The sequence below is a fragment of the Centropristis striata genome, chromosome 12, assembly GCF_030273125.1.
Source record: "Centropristis striata isolate RG_2023a ecotype Rhode Island chromosome 12, C.striata_1.0, whole genome shotgun sequence".
Taxonomy (NCBI): Eukaryota; Metazoa; Chordata; class Actinopteri; order Perciformes; family Serranidae; genus Centropristis; species Centropristis striata.
In genome coordinates, this window is record NC_081528.1 from 16636253 (window position 1) to 16661352 (window position 25100).

Here is a 25100-nt window from a genome sequence, read left to right on the forward strand (position 1 = left end):
TAACAATTTTAAGTCTTGCATTCTTGAAAATACATTTTAAGGGTTACACATTTACAAGTTGGGTTTTTATGGTTCAAGTACACTTATATGTGCAATAGTTGTAATTATAATTCTGAGGATATAACTTGGATAACAACCACAGTGTCATAATTTGGTAAAAACATAATTTGTTGATGTACTGATGCCTTCAACCTCTTAACAATGGAGAACACATCACACTATGGCCTATGCGTTGTAGGCGTATCCTCAAACGTCCTACATGAGAGAAAGATAAGAAAAGAAGTTGAAAAATTCAGCAGAGCCTGTCTTGGTTGAAAGCCCACTCACCACGGCAAGGTGCAGGCCAGGAGTGGGAACATATAACACGAGACAAACATACAAGAAACTAAAACGTATGGGCACAAGACATAAGGAGAAATAAAAGAAAATATGACAGTGGAGAACCTATTCAGAGGGTGAGCAATTGGGACAAAAAAAATATGCCAAATGTTTGATAATCACTAGTAATGTGAATGTGATGACCATCGATAAATAATAGAACAGTCTGACAAAAAAAAAAACTTTACTGAGAATGAAAAATTATTGTGTGAATGTGAATGAAACGAACATTTTTTAAATGTTTTTTACTGAACTGCACTTACCTCAGACGAACAAATCCAGAACTACCTACATGAAAAGTAACTGTAGATAAACTGACTGGATCATTACCTCAGCAACACTTGATAAAAAAAACTATTTTGTTAAGTGTAAAAGAGAGAATATGAAAAATGCAAACTTATTTTAAATGCTTTTATGATTTTTTTCAAATATTTTTATTTTTATATGTGAACTGTTCTTAACTAAGACATAGGATTTCAGAAACTATTTACATTAAAAGGGACTGAAGGCTACATACATGCGGGAGTGTCGCAATGCAACATTGGACTTTTCCAGAACTTTAAATCATGGAGGAAGACGACTTTAGCGGAGGAGCTCAGCAGTAAGTGACGGAAGAGATCGCTCCGATCATTTAATTGCTGATCTGGACTTTGAACCCTCGGAACCAATCGACCAGCATTTATGGATGAGGAATATGTTTTTAGACGACATATTTTCACCGAAGAACAGACAGATTTGTGGCCATCTGGAGATAATAATAATATTATTAATAATATATTAATATTAATAATAATAATAATAATAATTGATTGTGATGATGATATAAGAAATCATGACTGTTTATGTCTTATATTACTTTATGCGTCGTTGAGTACCCTGAAAAGTGCAATATATAAAATGTATTATTATTATTTATTATTATTATGATAATAATTTTTTTTTATTACAGTAGGCTAATGAGAACTATTACTTGTTCTTCCAGTGGTCATATCATGTTTGCATCTTGCTAATGGGCATGTATTAGTATTATGCATAGGATTTTTTATTCAGTCAAATGTAACATTTGCTGAGTTTGTTGATTTTTAAAAAAAACTTTATTGAAGGTTTGGACAAATAAACTCAACTTCGTATGAAAGCCACGGGTATAAGCTCTCAAATACCTTTTGAATTTCATTTTTATCTGCTACAGAGGCTGAAAAATCTATTATTATGTAGGTGTTGAATTTCCAGAAAAACTTCAGGTTTTAGGGGGTCATTTGAAAATCGCCCATAGGTTTTCCAGGCATTTTTTCCCAGGCGCTTTAGGCCTTAATGGGTTATCCAGTTAGTTGCCTGATTCTTTGTAAGGTATAGGGGGAAAAAGGTCTCTGTACCCTGAAGTCAGTGCTGAAGTGATGTCTCTCAAAGTGGTCACTGCACAGACGAGAAGCCTTGTTCGGAGTCCAGTTCTGTCTTCTAATGTTGCGCACCCACTGGTCCAGCCTCTCTGGATCACCTAGAGGAAAACTTCATTCAGAAAAATAGATTCAGTGGATATATGTGTAAGATTACCTTCTTCAGACTTTTTTTTAAACATACAGTCTATTCTTGTGTAGTGGCAGGCATATTTCCTACACTTATTTATTTATTTATTTCATGGGACACTCAATTAAATTTATTTTGTGCCAAATGCACTTATGTTAGAAATATTTGGATTTGATTTCGACAATAATGGGAAGAAAAAAATAATGTAATGTACAAATTTAATTTCACCTGAGCCAAACATAATTACAACAATTAAAACAAATACTGTGTTAACTGTGTTGAGTTTTATTTTCCAATTTACCTTACAGATTCTATGTCCACATGCGTTTTATTTTCAGTATAATTTTCCCTGTTTATGTGTTCACTCAGTCTCCTGTCATCTAACTTAATGCAGTTATTGTTAAGCAATGTATTTATCTATTATTAATATTAATTAACGCATAGAGTAAACAGCACGCTTCTCACGGCACAACTGCTCCTGAAACAGGTAAATGTCAATGTCTCAGCCGGCACGCTACCATAAAAGCCCGGCTTCTGTAGTGTTATAGTCTGAATGCATGTTTTTTTTTTGTAATAATATAAATATAAATATGAAAATAATGTTGGATTAGACCGTCTGATATACTGATTTTTACGTTCCTAACCAACTCCAGCTCACACAATAACATATTGCAACCGGTAGGTTAACCGTATTTCTGTAATAGTGCTGAAATTAAATTAATTAAATGTTAATATTGCATAATGTTAACTTAACGTGATGTACCTTATTTTCCACACTCACACAAACTTGATTTGTTCAAGAACTACTATCCATAGACTGTATAAATAAGGTAATAATCACAGTAAATTATAACTTCTCTATTTCATTTAGACTATGGTGCACATTCAATAACTGGCAAGCATAAGCTTTCAAAAACCTTGCTGAATAAGACGTAAATGCTTACCGAAGCTAGCATTAGCTGGTTAATTAGCTCGTTAGTTAACGAGCTAAGCTAGCGCGAACCGGCGCGAATACCTGATAATTACTACTAACATATAAATTAAGTAATTATAGAATTTCACTCACCGAAAAAACTGGAACACAGAATTCTTGGACGGTCTGTTAGTACAATCAACAGCACAGCAAGACATTATGTCAGTCCAATGTTTGCAGAAAATATCAGAAAAACGGGACGATGACACACACACGGCGAACGACAAGTTCAGTGACTCGATTTAGATGAGTCATGAGCTAAGTAGAGGGGCCAAGCGGCTAGCTCCCAGCTAGCGGCGATGACGCAGAGCACCGAGCTGTCACTCAAAGCGGAGCGCCCTCAATTATGCAGCATTTTCAAAACTTAAATGAATGAGATATAAAATAATTCACCCCCCCCCCCCCCCCAGAGCTGTCATGAAAAGAGAAATCAGCTCTTGAAACTAGAGCCATTGTTTGAACCAGGCTGTAAACAAGTTTATTTCTTTTTTTTTTTTTTAAGATAATTTTTTTGGCATTTTGTTGCTTTATTGATAGTGAGAGATTGAAAGGGGGTGATAGAGGGGAAGACATGCGGCAAAGGGAGCTCAGGCCGGATTCGAACCCGGCTCCACCGCAGCACACCGCATACATGGTCAGCGCTCTACCGGTGTGAGCCACCGGGACGCCCCCAAACAAGTTTATTTCTACTGTGAAATCGGACATTTTAACATGAGAGTCAATGTAACTTGCTCCCTTCTGCAGCCTGCCTCAAGCGGCGAGTCGAGGAACTGCAGTTTTTGGTACTTCCGCATAGGCTTCCCAGCTCCGGAGCGGAGCTTGCCGCTTGACAAGGATACATCTCTTTTTAAGCGCGGCCAAAAAAAATGTTTCAAAATGTTTAAATACGTTTTTCTGACCCCAAAATGGCCACAGTCATCGTGAGCAACTTTTAGCACTGCAGGACGAAATTTTTCCGGCACCACCAACTGAAACACGGCATTTCCAACTACATCATTACAGACGGAAACCCATTTCCTGAAAAGTACCCCGTTTTGCAAAAAATAACCGCTGGCTGCATTATTTATCTCAGAAGTGGACACCACATGCTTGAATATTTCTGTCAGAGAGGAATCATCTTGCTGTTCCTTCAGCAACTCAGTTTGAGAAACAGACAACGGAAAATCAGACAGTGAGGGAACCTCCAAACTGACGTCACCACACCTGTCAGGCAACGCCTCCGACTTCGCCATTGCGCGTGTGACCGCACAGGCTGAAATTACATCGGAGCCCTTACCAGAGACAGCATCAACCGGACAGAGACTATAACCACAGGTGAGGGAGGAGCGTCAGCCCACACCCAGCTACCAGCCAAGCCGTTTCCCAAGATGAAATCAACTCCATCAATTGGCAACGCCGGCCGCACTCCCACAGCAACTTCACCCTTCACAAGCTCACAGTCAATAACCATTTTATGTAAAGGAATAGGAAAAACTGTTAAACCCATCCCACGACTGAGTAAACGGTCACCAGTGTCTGTGTCAGACGATAACGGCAAAACAGAGTCCACAATATAAGAGTCATAAGCACCTGTATCTCTCAGTATTTTTATCGGTACTTTAACATCACTTCCTTTCACAGACACAAAACCGTCTCTGATAAACGGAGCATATGCAGCCAAAACATCCGGCTCACAAGAATCAATAGAAAGAGCATCATGTAACCCAACAGGTGCAGCAAACGCCGCAGGTTTAACATATTTCATCCCCTTACCCTTAGAATGTAACACAGGACAATCGCTTTTCCAGTGACCGAACTCATGGCAATAGTTACAGGGTCCAGTTCTGTCAGACTTGCTACGTGGCGTTTTTTGATCGAACTTAATCACAGTATTTTTCCACGGCCGTGTGCTTTCAAATGGAGCAGCAACAGATCTCTTCTCCCTACCGCCCGCGTCATCACGCACAGTGCGCTCTCTAAAGTTACTCTTATGGAGCAGCACATATTCATCAGCTGAGACCGCAGCCTCAGCAGCAGTGATGTCCTTTCTCTCATTAACATACGTAGAGACATGACTCGGAAGTGAATTTTTAAACTGCTCCAAAACAACTAACTCACAGAGTTTATCAAAAGTAGTGATGTCCAGCACAGTTAACCAGCGTTTAAAGTGAAGGGTTAGGTCTCGTGCAAATTCAACGTATGTTTGACCACTTCTTTTCTCCCAAGTTCTAAAACACTGACGGTAAGCTTCTGGCACAAGCTCATAAACTTTAAGCACAGCTGATTTGATCTTTTCATAGCTGGAGCTGTCATCCAGGCTTAGAGACAAATAAGCCTCCTGTGCTTTCCCCGTCAGGACACACTGCAACATTAAAGCGCAATCAGCATCTGGCCAATTTCTAGTTTTTGCAGCGCGCTCGAACAAAGTAAAAAAGGTCTCTGGATCTCTTTCATTAAATGGTGGCAATAATCGCAAATTACTCAAATCAAAGTGACGCGCACTTGAATCAGACCCACTTTCATCTCTACTGTCGGACAAACGTGATGCTAACTTCGCAACTCTTGCTTCCACTTCTCATGATCCATTTTCAACATTAGAAGTTCTTTCTGCTGCTCAAAGGTCAGCCCCTGTGCCTGAATAGCTACTGCTGGGAGAAGCTCTTCCTCCTCTTCCAACATAATCCCTTTTTCTACCAATGCTGATTTCAGAGTCAGTTTAACAGTTTCCTTGAGACGTTTATCCCCAACAGCCACAGAATAATGCTCCGCAATCTTGAGCAACTGCTCTTTAGTACACCTATCCAATACGTCCTCAGAAGGAGTAACAATAAAGGCCTCAATATCTGACATCTCGACTTACCATAACAAAAACTGCTCACGCTGAAACAGGGCGAGGCAAGCAGTGACGCGTCACCGTGCGTAAAGTGAGGGAGGACCCTCAGCCGGCTTAGATTTTCCCGCTATCTCCACACAAAGAAAACCCACTAACTAAGCTCCCACCTAGTCTTCATGCAGCTACTTGCAGCGGGTAATTACGCACTGCAGCCCGGTGGATCAGCTAAGCGACTAGCAAGCTAGCAGCCTATCTGGGTTCCACGGATGTGCTCCCAAGCAAATGCTTCAACCGCGTTGGCCACAGCACTACACAGATACCCCCCCGACGAATCCAAAGGAAACAATAGCCTACAAGGGAAAATCCGCACCATTTTATAACTAGTACGCACATAAACACCTCAGTTCACTTGCTCACCTGTTTCCAGCAAGAAACAGCGTCTGGCGTTAAAGATTAAACTCACTATTCAGCCCAAATAACAAACCACAAAACTCAATTTACAAACTTGAACCGTCAAAGCAAACTTACTAGCTTACCCTGGTCAGTCAGTCCAAAGCATCGCACTCTTCCCCTCAGTCACAACATCCATGTCCGAGCCAAACAAATGTTTACCGCCGAAACAGAACAAAGAAACCGGATGCGCCACCGGCGCGTAACCGCAACTTTACGCACTAGCTCACCAGCCGGTTACTGTGCCAATTCACGGAAAACCCGACAGTAAACACTAAAAGGCAAGCAAATATGTTCAAAACACAGGCTAAGTTCAAATACTCCCTTTACAAAAGTTGCTATTAGAACCAATCCCCCAAAATGCTTTAATTAAATTTACACGCCACAAACGAGATCAAAAAGCCAAACGAGCCCCCACTTTGTCATGAACCTGGCTCTAGGCCATGACAAAAACCGGGAAGAGACAAGATGCCAATAAATACGTTGGTTTATTTCCAAAAGTATATATAAAAAGTAAACTAAATACAAGTATGAGGTGTGAAAATCAGTAACATCAGTAGTGTGCATGTGGATGTGTGTAAATGTGGATGTGGTGTTGTGATGCACAAATAAACAGCAAACAAAACTATAACAAAATAACAACAGGACTTCTGGTGTCAGCAGGGCAGAGAGAGAGAGAGAGCTCCAGGAAGCTGGGCCTTTTATTTCCTGTGGAGCACCGGGCCCAGGTGCTCCTGATCAGGCTGCATCAACTGGAGACAGAGTAATACAGGGTTAAAGGAGACAGATGTACAGCTATCAGGGTCGTCACAACCTCAACCAAGAAATTATGCTGTTGTTCCTGCTTGCTCGTCTGCTGTATGATATTTAATTTCAAGATTCTTAATAACTGCGACAGATTTCACTTAATCTAGGTCGAAAGTTAGCGCACGCTCAGCTGGTGCTGCTGTTGGCTCATTTACTGCCGTAAACATATTACATTGTCTCTGCCTACACAGATTTTTTTCAGTATTTAGCATTTATTTTGTAAAATGTGTATTATTTGTCACTTGGACTAGACACTCATACATTCTTCTAGCCTGGGTATACCCATACTGCCTTGCGCGCTCGATTTCATTTCGGACTGCGAAAGGGTCTGGTGTCTATAGTGGATTCTTAGCCCTATTTTAGGGATCACAGAACAGGGAGGGATGGCAAGACGATGACGCATACTATTGGACAGACGGAAGCTTGTAGTTTTGTAGTTTTCTTACAGATCCAACATGGCTGCAGCAAACGCAAAGCTCGTAGACAGTGTTCTAGATAGTTTAGAGGCAAAGTTTATTTTTAAAGAAGAACGTTGCTTTATTGATAGTGATAGTGAAAGACATGCGGCAAAGGGAGTTCAGGCCGGATTTGAACCCGGCTCCGCCGCAGCAAGGACTCAGCCTACATGGTAAGCGCTCTACCGGTGTGAGCCACCGGGACGCCCCAAAGAAGTAGCATTTTTAGCATTTTGACACTTGTGACTAGGGATGGGTACCTTTCACATTTGAACCGATACGGTACCGATACCCGGTACCAGGGAATCGGTATTGGTACTCAACGGTACCAATTTTCGGTACTTTTGCATTTGTTTATGTGGTAATAAATGTTAATTTGTTTAATAATAAAATCTAATTTTTTCAATTCAACATATTTATTTCTCAAAATATAAACTTAAAAAAATATATCAAAACAATATAAAATCCAGGATGAGCAGTGCTTTATTGTTGAGTGAACGTGCATTTTGTAACATGAAGGTTGCAGTGTTACCAAAGAATGCAGAGGAGCGCTCTCAGGTGGCAAGTGCACGGAGGAGAAAAAAAAAAAAAAAGGTTGCAAGTGCACGTGTGATTTGTTGTGATGACGTCGTAGCTGTGCGGCGGAGCACCGGTCAGACAGTATTGTGGGCATAGCATGGTTGGAATAAACAAAGTTGAGTCGGGCTGCTCTGTGCACATATCGAGGATGACGCAGGAGTCTGAGGGATTTAATTTGGAGTTGCTGTGGATTCATGTTGTAAAACAACTGACCTAGGTTTAAGGCAAAAAAATTCTGGTAAAGCGTTACAAAAGACAGTCTAAACAGTAAATAAATGTACGTAAATGCCGGAAATTAAGTAGTTACAAGGATCATGTGACTGCCCCAAATTATGTATAAAACGTAAGTTACCTTCAAAAACGTGATTCACGTAACTTAAGTTAAAAATGGTTCACTGTTGATTTCACACAGGACTTGAACCTCGCTGTCCTGGGTGAAAGTCTACCGTTTATTTGACACATCCACCACCCCAACCTCCAACACATCGCGGGAATCCGCCCATTTAAACTCCACTGGGCTATCAATCACTACTATGTCAGCAAGATGGCGATGGATGCATTACAGCGGATGGTGAAATACGGACACATTTCAGCTTGTTTTTCGCTGCCTGTACACATACGCTATATTAAGGTTTTTGACATGAGAACAGGCTGAAACCTCCAGTTCACTGGAACAACCACCGAAAGCACTCAAATCCCAATACAGGGTTATCATGTGCCTTAGGCCACACACACTCAGATCTTACAGTTTCCATGGGCCTGGGCCTTCCATTTGGAGAAATCAAAGGTAGTGAGATGTCAGAGGAGGGAGGGAAACAGAAAGAAGAGTGATAGTCCAGGACAGCACAGAGTTAGTGAGTGAGGCACACATGTTAAATTATTCTCTTTTGATTTACAATAATAAAATCATTTGATCAGTGGAATGTGTCCTCATTCTCTCCCCCTACAGGCACTGTACTGCTCTGTCCAAATATCTCCCACTTGTGTGAGCGCCAAGGCTGAGAGCCCAGATGAAGGGGGACAGAATTAAGAATAAACAATATTTGCTCCAGAGTTAGCATTGCTCAGCCCGGGAGAATCACGCGTGGGTTTTAATTTGACTGCACATCTTTGAATACGTATGTGTTCTGTAGAGCCACCTGTTTGACATTACAATGCAGCGATTTTTCTTTATGACTTTAAAAAGAAACTACACTGCCAAAGAGCAAGGCATCAGAAAGAGATCATATCAGTGTCTCTCAGTTTTACTTTAAACGCTTCTCCCTTTTCTTTCCTTGGAGACTTATCATTCTACTTGCAGACAAATATTAGTCCGAATCCAGACCATACAAGTTACAAGAGGTCTTTCGATTTTATCATGATTTTTAATCCTCAATATGATTCATAACCTGATTTTTAGTAATATGAGATATTTCATAATTGATGACTTATAAGGTGTTTTCCACCACATTCTAATCCCAACTCATTACATATACACTCACGGTACCAATGGCTTTGGTTTTAGACGTGTTGCATAGTGCCTTTCAGTGTTCACACAAACTTCAGTGTTCACAGGAAATGTTTATCTTTCGAAGATAAAACGACTTGGCAACTATTAGAGTAGGCTTAGGCTTAAAAACATCTACATCTGCACTGAACTGCTGGTCACAGTTTCTCAGGTTTACTCCAAATAACAACAATGACTCTTGGTTTCACACAGGAATGGTAAATGGTCCTGCACTTATATAGCGTATTTCTAGTCGCTTTGCGACCACTCAAAGCGCTTTACACTACAGACTGCACTCATTCACCCTTTCACACACACATTCATACAGGTGGCAGAGGCTACCCTAAACGGTCCCACCTGCCACCATTGGGAATTCATTCACACACCGATGAACACAGCATCGGGAGCAACTTAGGGTTCAGTATCTTGCTCAAGGATACTTCGACATGTAGGCCGCGACGGTCAGGGATCGAACCGCCGTCGACCGTCAACCGCCGACTCTACCAGCTGAGCCACAGCCGCCCAGGACTCAACATCAACCCTCCACCTCCCCTTCCTCTTGTCTTGAGCGGAGCTTCACACTCTTTGTATTACATCAGTTACTCCAAGCTCATGATATTGCCATGGGTGGGTTTTACAGTAGGAGTTGAAAGCCCAGAGCTTCTCATCCACATACTGAAGGATTCCTTGTGCGTCTGTGTCCCGTGTCGCTGTGTGATGAGTTGTCGGTGAGAGCGGTTTATTTTCTCTCTTTACTCCTCTTTCAGAGTAGGTATCTCCCAGCACCTAGAGTGATGTAAGTGCATGTTAATTGGTCGAACACATGAGCCGAGGCAGCCTCAGCAACTGCTATTTTTAAAGCCCATTAGCCGTACAAACAATAGACAACACTAAACACAAACTACAGCTAGGAATTGGAAGAAAAAGTGGGCAAATGGACAGACAGTGAGCAGAAGATTGTTGTTGTATGAGTCACACACAAAGAGCACTGATGAGCTGAAGGAGGAATACATTATTACTTTACAGAATGGTGAAAGCACTCCTAGTGAAACTATATGTCCTAGTTCTGTTTGGTTATTACGGGTCAGAGTGAATTTATACTTTTGGTTCATTTTGTATTAGTCTGGTTTGCTTTTACAGTGCAGAAATGTAACAGACCAAATAAAAGAAAAAGATTTGCAGAGGGGTGTGTACGAAGGCGGAGGGCTGGAAATACACTGGCAGGATTATTCCTCATTGGTTGGAAAGTTGGTGGTGGAAAATGTTAACACAGAAATAAACAAAGCGACATGGAGCCAAACACACCATGAAAATATTTCCTGGACTCTGCACTGATCTGTCATAAGCACAAAGCCTTTTCTCCTCCGGTTGATTTAGAATGATTTTTTTTTTTGTGGACTTCAGCATCTCCTGTACGTGTACTTCAGCAGTAGTCCAAGTCCATCCTCTCCCAGTGCTGTTGTATCTGTCGCTCTGTGTACATCTCACAAAAAGCTGATGGAGGTGTTGAGCGGAGGGACCGTTGAGATTTAAATGAATCAGTTAAAACATGGTTTCAAACAAACAAAAGGAAGAAAGATGTCCAGTTAGTTGACTTAAAGTAAAACATTTAGCTGTTGTTTGGAACAGCTCACGAGTGCGCAGTGTGCACAGGGTTCTACCAGCCATCTGATCTTACAAGTTCTACTAGATCTGAAAATGATTTAGAGATAAGTGCACAGTTTAGTCAGTTGATCTTTTAAGTAGATAGATGGATGGATGGATGGATGGATGGATGGATGAATGGATGAATTGATGGATGGATACAGTAGTGTTCGATATAATAGCAGTCCAATGTGACTAACCATATTAATCCAGGTTTTAAGTATATTTTTTATTGCTACATGGCAAACAAGGTACCAGTAGGTGCAGTAGATTCTCAGAAAACCAACAAGACCCAGCATTCGTGATATGCACGCTCTTTAGGCTGTGCAATTGGGCAATTAGTTGAAAGGGGTGTGTTAAAAAATATAGCAGTGTCTGCCGTTGACTTTACAAACACAAAACTATTTTGTACAAACTTTTTTGTTTCTAGGATTTAGCAATCCTTTGATCACTAAACTAATATTAAGTTGTATGACCACAGTTTTTTATAACTGCTTCACATCTGTGTGGCATGGAGTCAACCAACTTGTGGCACCTTTCAGCTGTTATTCCACTCCAAGATTCTTTAACAACGTTCCACAATTCATTTACATTTCTTGGTTTCGCCTCAGAAACAGCATTTTTTATGTCATCCCACAAGTTCTCAATTGGATTAAGGTCCGGGGATTGGGCTGGCCACTCCATAACATCAATGTTGTTGGTTTGGAACCAAGATTTTGCTCGTTTACTAGCGTGTTTAGGGTCATTGGGCCTCATTCACCAATATCTTCTTAAGAATCTTCTTAGATTCTTTCTTAAGTCCTTCTTAAGAAGATTTCTAAGAAGACTCTACGTCAGATTCATCAACGTGTTCTTAAGCAGCTGAATTGTTCGCAGCCGTGTTCTTAAATTGATGAATGCCATCTCCTCGTAAGTTGAGCGCGCGTGCCAGGTGAGTCTACTTAACATAGGATTAGCATAGGTAACCACCCATTAATGCCCATAAAAGGGCCCATAAAAAGGACTGCAGGGCCGAGTGTAGACGCCACACAGAAGAAGCAATATCATGCCAAAAGCAAAACTTAAATCCCGTGGAGCGCAGGTGAGAAGAAAGAAAAACTTCAGTACTTCAGAGGTAGAAGTTCTGCTGCAGGAGATCAGTTTCAGAAAAAAAATTATATTTAGCAGCCTGAGTGCAGGTTGCACTAACACGAACAAAAAGGAGGCCTGGGAGGCAGTTATGAGTGCAGTGGATGAAGTGTCGGGAGAGGGACCGACAATAGAGGAGGTGAAAAAAAAATGGTTCGACCTTAAATCCGAAACAAAAAGAATTATAGCCAAATTCCGTCAGGAGATGCAACGGACTGGAGGGGGGGACAGCAGACACGACACCCATGTCTGAGTTGGACCAGCGCATCGGGGCCATCATCGGGGAGACGGCACTCTCAGGTAAGCTATATGGGAAAAATCAAATTACTATAATGTAACTAGTTTAATTGATTACATTTTCCCACCTTACTTTTTAGGAGTACCATCAACTGAGTCTCTGGACACAGACCTGGGCCCCGATGCAACGCTGTCACCCCCTCCCTGTGCCGCTGCTACTCCAGAGGAATCGGAAGGTAAATTTATTTTCTGTAATATATATATGATTTAAAATGTGTGTCCTGTAAGGCAGGAGTTTACTACAGTGTAAGCTCAAAATATGTCTTTAGTATTGGACTGAGGGGTTGCAACCTTGGCTTGATTTTTATTTTTAATCACAGATGAAGTCCCGCAGAGCCGTCTCCCAACAGGGCCAGAACTGACAGAGCCCTCCTGTAGCAGCACATCCACACGAACTCGGGCCCGTGCCTCTCCACGACCATGCCTGATCTAAGACGCAGTCCTACATAATCAGGAACGGATAGCGGACACACTGGAGAAGATTGCCTCAACATTGGGAACAATTTCACAAACTCTTAAAGAAATTAATGAGAATTCAAAAAAAAAATAAACATGTGCACTGAAACTGGTTTGTCCTCATTTTTGAAGTGAATTACAGTAGACTGTTAGCCTGGGTATACCCAGACTGCCTTGCGCGCTCGAATTTAATTTCGAACCTCCAGGCGGTCTGGCAACCAGGAAGGTTTCTAAGCCCTGTTTTAGGGATCCAATCACAGAGCGGGGAGGGACGGCAAGACGATGACGCGTACTACTCGGCACTTGGAAGCTTGTAGTTTTCCGGATCCAACGTGGCTGCTGCAGACGCGAAACTCTCTTTAGCTGTAGACAGTGTTTTAAATAGTTTAGAGCGAAAGTTGAAAGGCGAAAGGTCTATCGGCGGCTCCGCTGTCCCCCGGCTCATATCGAGATCACTGGTAGTGGGGCTATTAGTGCCGCTAGCGCCGAGCCGGCGAGACCGCCGGTCACCGCCGGTGATCTGGCTCTGAGCCGGGGGACAGCGGAGCCGCCGAGAGACCCGCAGCAGCTTGTTTATTGCCCATAAAATCAGTGGATGTGTGTGGCTGAATGACATGAGGGGGAATAAAGCGTGAAAATAAATAATCTTGCAGAAAGCGAGAACTGGAGAAGCAAAGCAGCAAGCAACACTCTCTCACAGACACACACACAACAAACATCCATTTCTGTTGCTCTACTACGTCATCTGGTATAACTGATACGATTGGCTAAGAGCTGCCTACAGATGCTTTTGATAGACATTCTAAGCGCCCGATAAACGGCTCCGGAGGATCGTAAACCACACCTCCTCTACGGAGAAATGAATGGCAGGTGTCCAGACCAAATCTCACTTGAGATTTGGTCTGGTGTTAGCCAGGCTAGTAGACTGTTTGATTAAACTTGTAATATTTCAACTTTATTCACAAACGAGCAATTAACTGCTCTCGAACATGAACAGCGCGCCTGCAGTCTGGTCCCATCACTGCGTCAGGACGCACATCCTCATGGTGTAGTGGCTGAGGGGGAAGTGGCACACCATGCTTCATGGCAATGTTGTGCAGGACACAGCAGGCCATGATTATCCTACAGACCTGTAATGGTGAGGGACAGTCATAAATTAAGATGCAAGGTGTTTGAAGAAACCTAAGCCTAGTGTAGGTGGGTCTTTATAATAGGCTCATGAAACAAATCTGTTGTCTTACCTTCTCCGGTTTGTACAGCAATTTGCCACCTGCTGTGTCCAAACACATCCAGCGTCCCTTTAAAATGCCGATGGTGCGTTCGATGGTGGAGCGAGTGCGTGCATGCATTTGATTATATGACACCTCCTGAGGAGTCTGAGGGTTTGTCAGTGGTGTCATCAACCAGGGAGCCAGGGCATATCCTCGATCCCCTAAAAAAAAAAAATCAAGATAAAAAATCATAAAAATACACTTATGGGAAATTGTAATTAACAGATACATACCAATGAGCCATGCGTCATCAGCCGCTCCTTGTTCAAGGCGTGTTCCCACGGAGCTATTCTGAAAAATATAGGAGTCGTGTGCTCCTCCTGGGAACCGGGAGACTACGTTCAGCAGGTGGTTATTTGAGTCCGAAATTAGTTGAACATTTATAGAGTGATATTGCTTGCGGTTGAGGTATGGAAAAGAGTCTGGAGAGGGTGCCTTGATGCGTACGTGGGTGCAGTCTATTGCGCCAATGGTGTTAGGGAGACCAGCAATGAGATGAAATCCTCTCTTGACTGTTACTTGCTCTTCTGCTGTGTATGGAAATTTGATGTATTGTGTAGCCAGTTGATTAATTGCATCCACAACTCGAGGGAGAGCGTGGCTGATGGATGGCTGTGAGATGCCCACCCTGTCCCCCAGCTCCCGCTGAAAGGATCCAGTGGCCAAAAACCCGAGGGGTCGATAGAACCTGCACATGCGGGGGGACAGGGTTGGACCGATGTGTGTGGATCTACGTGATCCTGAAAGATTCGTTCCCTCCGTAGGGCACGATCTGCAATCTCCTGTAGCAGCAATATATATGCCATTGTTTTGTAGGCCGTGGATGGAGAAATGCCACCTATAAATAGGGTGGTATCACTAATTGACGGCGTGGTTTCCAATTTACTTGATTCATGTTAAAGCGTTGGCACATTTAATTTAATTAAAATGAAAAAAAAAAAAATGAAATGAATAAAAAATAAATAAATAATACATAAATATGACGGTAATTTCACCAAAATGTATTTTATTGAACTTAACAAAAGAAGACAACACAACCATGCCAACATGTCAGCACTGAAATGTGCTTAAGAGTACTCCTGAGTGTTCGTAGGATTTGTTCTTACCTAAGAGAATCCTGGATAAGAACAAAATTCATGAATGCCACAATCTTCGTAAAATCTTCGCAAGAAGGACTTAAGAACAAATTTGTTCTTAAGAACGGTTCGTGAATGAGGCCCATTGTCTTGTTGAAATGCCCATTTCAAGGGCATGTCCTCTTCAGCATAAGGCAACATGACCTCTTCAAGTATTTTGACATATGCAAACTGATCCATGATCCCTGGTATGTAATAAATAGGCCCAACACCATAGTAGGAGAAACATGCCCATATCATGATGTTTGCACCACCATGCTTCACTGTCTTCACTGTGTACTGTGGCTTGAATTCAGAGTCTGGAGCTCGTCTCACAAACTGTCTGCGGTCCTTGGACCCAAAAAGAACAATTTTACTGTCATCAGTCCAAAAAATGTTCCTCCATTTCTCTTAAGGCCAGTTGATGTGTTCTATGGCAGATTGTAACCTCTTCTGCACATGCCTTTTTTTAACAGAGGGAATTTGCGGGTATTCTTGTAAATAGATTAGCTTCACACAGACGTCTTCTAACTGTCACAGCACTTACAGGTAACTCCAGACTGTCTTTGATCATCCTGGAGCTGATCATGGGCTGAGCCTTTGACATTCTGCATATTCTTCCATCCATTTTGATGGTTGTCTTCCGCTTTCTGCCACGTGTCTCTGGTTTTGCTCTCCATTTTAAAGCATTGGAGATCATTTTAGCTGAACAGCCTATAATTGTTTGCACCTCTTTATGAGTTTTCCCCTCTCCAGTCAACTTTTTAATCAAAGTATGCTGTTCTTCTGAACAATGTCTTGAACGACCCATTTTGCTCAGGCTTTCAAAGAGAAATGCATGTTCAACAAGTGCTGGCTTCATCCTTAAATAGAGGCCACCTGATTCACACCTGTCTTTTCACAAAATTGATTACTTCACTGATTGAATGCCACACTGCTGATAGATAGATAGATAGATAGATAGATAGATAGATAGATAGATAGATAGATAGATAGATAGATAGATAGATAGATAGATAGATTTGCTCAAACAAATGCTCTGAAACGTAGATTTTTGTGTAACATATAGTTACCCACTTTGTTTTGTTCGTGCTGCATAGCCAGATGTATTGGATGCATCAGAAAAGTCTCAAGTATAAAAGCAGGTCATTGACTAAGAAAGGAAAGTGGCCCCTTCATCAGACAGTGAGAGTGAGGGAGCTTGGGAGAAGGCGAGCAGTAAGCTTTATAAAAGGGCATCGCTGAATGAACGAGCAGTGGAGAAAGCGGCAGAGAAATAAAATGGAGAGAAAGACTTAGGAAAGGAGAGAAAGGAGAGGCTCTCTTTAATTGAGCCTTATAAAAAGCTTTGTGAATGTCTGTCTTTCCCACACAGGTCATCCCAGAAAAGTTCTCTCTACTTGAAAAGGAGCTGGTGCTGAATAGACTCAAGGTCCACTTCAGTCTGATGAAGAAACATTCCGCTTTTATTGAAGGAGGACCGGAGACTGGATTTCAAGGGGGACAAAGAGAGGAAAGGTTGAGAAAAAAAAGAAAATTGAGTGAGATAAATGAAGATTAGAGGAAAAATGAAAAAAGACAGAAGGAGGAAAGAGAAAAACAAGAGTCTGAAAATCTCAGCAAAAGAAAAATCAAGGACATGAAACACTGTTATCCCATTTCTTCAACAGGCACTTTTTCTTTTTTATTTGTGACTGCAGTAGGCCTAAGCTTGTTACAGGAAACAGATTCAATAGTAAAGTCCTAAACTTTATAGTGTAGCTGCAGTTGGAAGATAGCAGAACGGTTGAGTGGTTCCACAGACCAAAGAGCAGCACTTTGAATATGAATGTGGTTGCATAAATCAGCACCCAGTCAAATAAAATGGTCTTTAAAATAGCACACATACAGCCTCACACACTCTTTTACCTAGTTCAAAACAGCACATTCTCCCAATCATGCAAACCGCATACAAATAAGAATGCATTTGCAAATGTGCATATTCATTCATGTGCACAAGCCGACAGTTTAGCTCCGCATAAATGCTCACACTTAACTAGCTCACATGTAAAAAATATTTTTATAGTCAATGCAAGTTCTTCTAGCTCTGTATAAAAAAAAACCTTTAACAACTACAGAGATTGATGAGGTGACGTGCTGAATGTGAGCAGTGTGTGATGATGTGTGGGAGCTGATGGAGAATGTGGCCTCATGGTGTACCAGGCCTTTCTGACCTCTTTTACTTCTTGGCTGTGGAAAACACATCAACCTGACAAAGAGCCATTCACATTGAAATATTTTACCCCTGAACGGCCACCCTGACTTTTCTCTGGCTCTTAGATGATGGGAATGACAGCAGCCTTTTGCAAAAAGAGAAAGAAAATCTTTTATGATTGGGCTTTTCAGTTGGTTGGAAATTGGGACACAAAGTTCTCTTCAACCCTAAAAGCATGTGTGAAATGAGAAAAGATGTGTAATTTGGCCACAAACATGTTCTGTGTGTGTGTGTGTGTGTGTGTGTGTGTTTGGTTCTCGGGGGTGGGGGCATCAAAGGCACTGAGCTCTGGGAACAGCAGTTAGAGCTGACCTTGTGTGTATCTCATTCAACTGTTTGAGCATGAGCTGGCCAAGGTCTTGATAAATGAGACCCACTGACAGACTTCAAGTCAAAATCACTGACACAAAACACAAGATGGCCATGGTGTAAGAAGAGACAGACTCACATTCAGGGTGGATGGGATGTCATTCCACATATAATATGTTTTGGAGTTAGTTTTCTACAAAGTACAACAAGCTACTGTAAAAAGCGCTTCCATCACAGTAAACACAATGGGCCTGTATGTAACAATGTCCACAAACGTGACAAAAATCTGCAGCTTTTTGGATATGAAAACTATATTAGTCACATTTAGCCTGAGTATACACATACTGCCTTGTGCGCTCAATTTCATTTCGAACCGGCAGACAGTCTGGAATCTATGGCTGATTCTTAGCCCTGTTTTAGGGATCCAATCACAGAACGGGGAGGGACGGCAAGACGATGACACGTACTACTCGACAGACGGAAGCTTGTAGTTTTGTGGTTTTCTTACAGATCCAACATGGCTGCAGCAGACGCAAAGCTCTCTTTGGATCTAGCTGTAGACAGTGTTCTAGATAGTTTAGAGCCAAAGTTTATTTTTAAAGAAGAACAACGTTTGACTTTAAACTCCTGTTTCACCACCAAAAAGGATGTTTTAGCCTTGCTTCAGATTTGGCCAAAGCCTAATCTACCAACTAGCCCTGCTACCGCTCGCTGCTGTAACGCTGGTGATCTCGCTACGAGCCGCAGTTCGTCTATTGCCCATAAAATCAGTGGATGTGTGAGGCTGAATAACATGAGGGGGAAATAAGATAAAATAAATAATCTTGCAGAAAGCGAGAACTGGAGAAGCAAAGCAGCAAGCAACACTCTCTCTCCCTCTCTCTCACACACACACACACACACACACACACACACACAGTTGACTGTTAGCAGCCAGAGCCAGAACATGCTGCAGAAAAACGTTGCAGAAGCAGAATTGAGCATTTTAGTCTCAAAGTAGAGATGGGCTAGTCTGTCTATGTAAACATCAATTTCTGTCACTCTAGATACGTCATCTGGTATAACTGATACGATTGGCTAAGAGCTACCAACAGACGCTTATGATAGACATTCGTAGCGCCCAATAAACGGTTCTGGAGGATCGTAAACCACGCCTCCTCTACAGAAAAGTGAATAGCTGGTTGCCTAAACTATCCAAACATTATAACAGTATCATACTAACAAGTTAAGACTAAAGCTACAGTGTCGACATACTAACAACAGTCACTAACTTTACATCTTCACATTTAACGAGTAGAAACATCGAGACAGAAAATATCTCTACATATTGATGCTTGTGTAGACATATTAAACTCACCTGTAAACACACAAACAGAAAAACACACTACACACACACCACACACACACACTACAAACACGACACACACACACGCTTTAGCAATATTGTTGTTGTGGCATTCATACCAATACATTTGAATTGAATTGAATCAGATTATTGCCTTTTTATACTAAGTGTCGTGTTTACAAACAAGCAGTTCATCCAGATTTATTACTTTTTTTTTATTGCAAAACCAAGTGCAAAATAAAACAAAACAAAACAAAACACTGAGTGTATCCCCTGTCCACTCAATGAGACCTGAACACTTTAGAATTTTTTTTTTGTGTTAGCGGAGCGGAGAGTCAGCAAACAAACAACAACCACAACCACAACAACCATTATTTATCGCATTATTACATTTGTGGGAACTTATTACAATATTGAAAGTTAGATTTTCACTTCCCCACAAATATAATAAGTCCTTGCAAACACAATAATTATTACATTTGTGGTAAATGGCGTGTTGCGTTTGTAGTAGGCAGTGGCTATTACGTTTATGGGATTATTGCATTAAAAGCTGCAGATTTTTACTACGTTTGTGGACATTATTACATTAGCGAGCGTTGTTTCACATTTGCTGTCATTTGTAAGTGGTGTATGGAAAGGCTTTGCCGAGACGTATTGGAAGGTATCCCTTTTAGCTTAATGGATCATTTGAAATCAACAGAAGATGAGCCGAGTGTTTAGTATGAGTAGTGAGAGCTGCACAGATGGGGCAGATCACCGCCTACAAATCCTACACAAACACTAAACATGTCCTTTTACTTTAATGATGTGTTTGAATGGTGCTAAATGCCCTCTACTTTATCTCTAAGAGCTATACAATTAAACCTAATGCTGCAAGAATGTCAAATTTAGTGCAAACAAACTGTTAAAAAATTAAGAAGTCATCATTAATATAATGTTGTACCTTCATATCTCTCTGTTTCATGCACTACTGCAGGTTTCTTATACTTGGCCTTTCTTCAATGTACCTGCTGTATCTGTAACGAAACAGTTCTACTTGACATGTGTCCCCCCTTTTTTGTTTTCTCACTTTTCTTCAATCATTTCCTTAACTCTTTTTTTCCACAGCCTTTGTCATTTTGTCAATTCTCTGTGATCTGCATGAAAAAGAAAAAGATTAAAGCATCCATGTGTCCAGAGGAAGTCCACCTACACTCTCTTATGACTGCGTCATAAAGGCTTATTTGACAGCTGAAATATTGGTTTTGCTAAATGAACTTTTAACAGTGAGAGCAATTTAATTGGTTGACTGGTGTTATAGCTTGGAGCTCTGACACACACACACACACACACACACACACACACACACAGTCTCTCTCCCTCTCTCAGTTTAAAATGTCTCCTCATCATCAGACTTGGATGAGGACAGTGTGATAGTTGCCTCCTGACCCCCCCTGTCCTGGGCTGTTATGTAGAGTGATGCATGTGATGCATAACCACATTTCACAAGAAGCACCTTTAAGCTGTCTGCTGTTACAACCAGGGGCTGAGGTTAGCACAACAAGTGAAAGCCAGTCACGCATGCTATGGTGAGTGCAAATGAAACGGTGGAACTGGAAGACCTGCCTGCAGGTTCCCTGACAGCTACAACAACAACAACAACAACAACAACAACAGAGACTTGAGATAAAGACAGTGTATTGGTGTTGCTGCACTGTTGTAGGGTCTATGAATGGAAACACAACACACATTCAACCACATCACCCCATGTTGTAAACCAGGGTGTCAAACTAATTAGGTGTCAAGTGGGCCGGACCAGTAAAATAATTGCATAATTACCTATAAATAATAATAAGTCCATGTTTTTAGTGCAAAGAAGTACAAGTACATTAGGAAAATCTTTATATTTAATGACACATACACAGTACACTATACACAGCTATACTCAACTATAGTCAACTATACACAGCTATACTAAATTATAGTCAACTATACACAGCTATACTCAACTATACTCAACTATAGTCAACTATACACAGCTATACTCAACTATACTCAACTATAGTCAACTATACACAGCTATACTCAACTTTACTCAACTATAGTCAACTATACACTGTTGGGCTTATAGGACTTAATATTACAATCCCTTATTTGATCAGCACTTGGTCATGAGTGGGGTAGGGGTAATTGCTTCACTGGGGTCTTCAGGTGGGCACCCTGCTTCACTGATGTTTCGTTGATAAGCCCGCGACATCTCCACAGGGCTCAACGGCGACACGTGGTGTCCCAGGTGTGCCCCCCTCAGCTTTTACCCCCTGATGGTCATTTTGCAGCCCAGTTGGGGTCCTTCCTCTTGATCCACAGCCAGCTGCTGCCTCGCATGGCAGCCTTTGACAATGATCTGATGGCTTGTCGAAAGGCCTGTCCTCGCACTCTCATCCCCTTCAGAAGCTTGACTGTGGACGTGGCAACAAAGCCTCTGCATCCAACCTCAACAGGAAGCACATGGGCCCGCCAGCCACGTTGTTCTGCCTCTGCTGCTATGTCGGAGTACTTCAGGCGTTTGCGTTCATATGCTTCACTGACTGCAGCCTCCCATGGTACAGTCAGTTATACAATGAAAAGCGATTTCTGCAAGGTTGACCACAAGACTAGGTCCGGCCTGAGATTAGTTGTGATGATCTCAGGCGGAAAGACAAGCTTCTGGTCTAGATCCACCTGCATTTTCCAATCCCGGGCATTGTCCAGGAAGGTTGCTTCCACTCTCGCAGACGTTTTTGCTGGGAGTTCTCCTGCTCTTATGAACGGGGTGGTGTTCCGATATCCGGATGCTGAGGGAGGAAGGGCGTTGTTGGTAGATCTTCTTCCTTCCAGAGTGATCGCCAGTTGTCGTAGGACCTGGTTGTGTCTCCAGGTGTAGCGGCCTTGGGACAAACTGGTTTTGCAGCCGGTGATAATGTGCCTGAGTGTTGCAGGGGTTTGGCAGAGAGCACATGTTGGATCCTCTCCGAGCCACTGGTTTAGGTTCTTGGGTGAGGGAAGAACATCGTAGGTGGCTCTGATGATGAAGCTGAGTCGGCTTCCTTCCATCTCCCAAAGATCCCTCCATGTGAGCTTACAATGTTCCAGGTTTTCCCAGCTAGTCCATTGGCCCTGTTTGGACTGCGAGACTGCCTTTGCACATCTTGCTGCCTCTTCCTGCTGTCGGACGTCAGCCACCACCAACTTTCTCCTCTGGGTTGATGTTGCCTTGTGCCATGTGGGTCGGCTTGTTCCGAGTCCAAACCCACCTCTTCCATGCTGCACCTGTCCTACAATGTCTCCATGAGTGAGAGCAGATTTTGCTTGCTCTACAGCCTCAGTTGGGATCCATTTCCTGCCAGTTGCCAGTATTGGGGCAGCCGCTTGGATCGCATCATCTTGAGACTCGGTCAGGGTCATGTTCAGCCTCACTTAGGTGCATTTTTATTCCTCTGTGAGGCTAGAGACAGGCAGTTTCAGGGCCCCATGCCCATACAAGCTGATATTGCTGAGGCAACGGGGAAGACCAAGCCACTTCTTAATGTAAGAGCTGACTGGTTTAATTTATATTAGGGAACAGTTTAAGGTTTTAGAACTTGAATTGAATGTGAATCTGGAGAGTTTAGGACTGAATTTCATTCTCTGAAAAGTCTTGTCTATTGTTGATAACTCTTGTGAATGTATGTTGTTTGGGGACTTGAACATTAATTGGATAGACAAAAGGGGCAAGACAAAACTTAAATCAACTCTGGGTAAATTTAAATACAAACAGATGATTGATAGACCTACACGAGTTACTAGAAAGAGTGAAACCCGTATAGACCTGATTTTTACAAATAGGCCAGAGAGAGCAATAATAACGTACAATCTTATTACTGGTCTCTCAGATCACAACATGACACTGATTATAAGAAAGCTAACTAAAAAGCGCCTACACTGTAAAACTTTTCACTGTAAAATTACAGTAAATTACTGGCAGCAGTTTCTCCTGTAAGTTACTGTAAAATTTACGGTACCTCTACTGTATTATAGAAATACAGTAACTTATTGTAATTATAGTGTACAGTAACTTGCTGTAAAAATTCAAAATTACAGTAAATTACTGGCAGCAGTTTCGCCAGTAAGTTACTGTAAAACGTACAGTACCTCTACTGTATTATAGAAATACAGTAACTTATTGTAATTATAGTGTACAGTAACTTGCTGTAAAAAAAAATACAGTACATTACTGGCAGCAGTTTCGCCAGTAAGTTACTGTAAAACTTACAGTAGCTCTACTGTATTATAGAAATACAGTAACTTATTGTAATTAAATTTACAGTATTTTGCTGTAACATATCAAATACAGTAAATTACTGGCAGCTGTTTCGCCAGTAAGTTACTGTAAGACTTACAGTAGCTCTACTGTATTATAGAAATACAGTAACGAAAACATACAGCAATTTAATGGAAGCTGTTTTAGCTTAACTTTCCAACAACATCTAGGAAGCATCTGTATAAACTAGAAGTAACTGAAGGAATAATAAACAAGACAGCAGTACATATTCATATTATTATTGTTTATTATAATCAAATACTCAAGGCCTTACAAAAAAATGTGTGGATGTGTGTTTCTAAGCAAGTGACTGTGTGAGTGTGTGAATATGCAACAGTGTGTGTATTTGGGTGACTGAGTGAATGTGTCTATAGCTGAGTTAATGAGTGAATGTGTCTGTAGCTGAGTGACAGAGTCAATGTGTCTGTAGCTGAGTGACAGAGTGTATGTGTCTGTAGCTGAGTGACAGAGTGAATGTGTCTGTAACTGAGTGACAGAGTGTGTGTCTGTAGCTGAGTGACAGAGTGAATGTGTCTGTAGCTGAGTGACAGAGTGTGTGTCTGTAGCTGAGTGACAGAGTGAATGTGTCTGTAGCTGAGTGACAGAGTGTATGTGTCTGTAGCTGAGTGACAGAGTGAATGTGTCTGTAGCTGAGTGAATGTGTCTGTAGCTGAGTGAATGTGTCTGTAACTGAGTGACAGAGTGTATGTGTCTGTAGCTGAGTGACAGAGTGAATGTGTCTGTAGCTGAGTGAATGTGTCTGTAACTGAGTGACAGAGTGAATGTGTCTGTAGCTGAGTGACAGAGTGTATGTGTCTGTAGCTGAGTGACAGAGTGAATGTGTCTGTAGCTGAGTGACAGAGTGTATGTGTCTGTAGCTGAGTGACAGAGTGAATGTGTCTGTAGCTGAGTGACAGAGTGAATGTGTCTGTAGCTGAGTGAATGTGTCTGTAACTGAGTGACAGAGTGTATGTGTCTGTAGCTGAGTGACAGAGTGAATGTGTCTGTAGCTGAGTGAATGTGTCTGTAACTGAGTGACAGAGTGTATGTGTCTGTAGCTGAGTGACAGAGTGAATGTGTCTGTAGCTGAGTGACAGAGTGAATGTGTCTGTAACTGAGTGACAGAGTGAATGTGTCTGTAGCTAAGTGACAGAGTGTATGTGTCTGTAGCTGAGTGACAGAGTGACCTAGGAGCTGAAAACACTTTGAATCTCGTAGACAGCAAATACCTTAACTTCTCTGATGTCTGTTCAAATAGAGAACACCTCAACCCCTTGAACTATGGGGGTTCATTAAACAGAACAATACTGTTCAACATTCAACAATACAGTATGCTGGCCAGATACCAAACAATTAAACAATACCAGGATGAACTGTGCTTTTATGACTGCAAGAGAGTGAGTGAGAGACACTGTGTGTGTTGAGTATCTCACTGAGTGACATGCTGAATGTTTTTGTAGACTAATCTGTTGTTCATGAAAAAGCTGCACCAATTAAAC

The 25100-nt window shown here is 41.7% G+C and overlaps 1 protein-coding gene and 1 long non-coding RNA gene across 2 annotated transcripts; both read right to left on the reverse strand.

The window, feature by feature from the left end:
• Positions 1-200: 200 nt before the first annotated feature.
• LOC131981825 (uncharacterized) lies at positions 201-3150 on the reverse strand. Its single transcript, XR_009395326.1, has 3 exons — positions 2969-3150; positions 1752-1884; positions 201-255 (listed from the first exon to the last, which is right to left on the reverse strand). It is a non-coding gene; the product is annotated as an uncharacterized LOC131981825 (long non-coding RNA).
• Positions 3151-12847: 9697 nt separating this feature from the next.
• Positions 12848-14956, reverse strand: LOC131981365 (putative nuclease HARBI1). The gene is made up of 4 exons (XM_059345642.1): positions 14494-14956; positions 14231-14421; positions 13957-14119; positions 12848-12975 (listed from the first exon to the last, which is right to left on the reverse strand). Exons 1-4 carry the CDS (start codon positions 14954-14956, stop codon positions 12848-12850), a joined length of 945 nt encoding a protein of 314 aa, XP_059201625.1.
• Positions 14957-25100: the final 10144 nt, after the last annotated feature.

Coding starts and splice junctions, on each gene's coding strand:
- LOC131981365 (XM_059345642.1), bottom strand. CDS start 14,956: ATGTGCAGGTTCTATCGACCCCTCGGGTTTTTGGCCACTGGATCCTTT. Junction 14,120..14,230: donor TGCTGTACAAACCGGAGAAG/GTAAGACAACAG, acceptor TCACCATTACAG/GTCTGTAGGATAATCATGGC. Junction 12,976..13,956: donor TCGAGAGCAGTTAATTGCTC/GTTTGTGAATAA, acceptor CTGATTATGTAG/GACTGCGTCTTAGATCAGGC.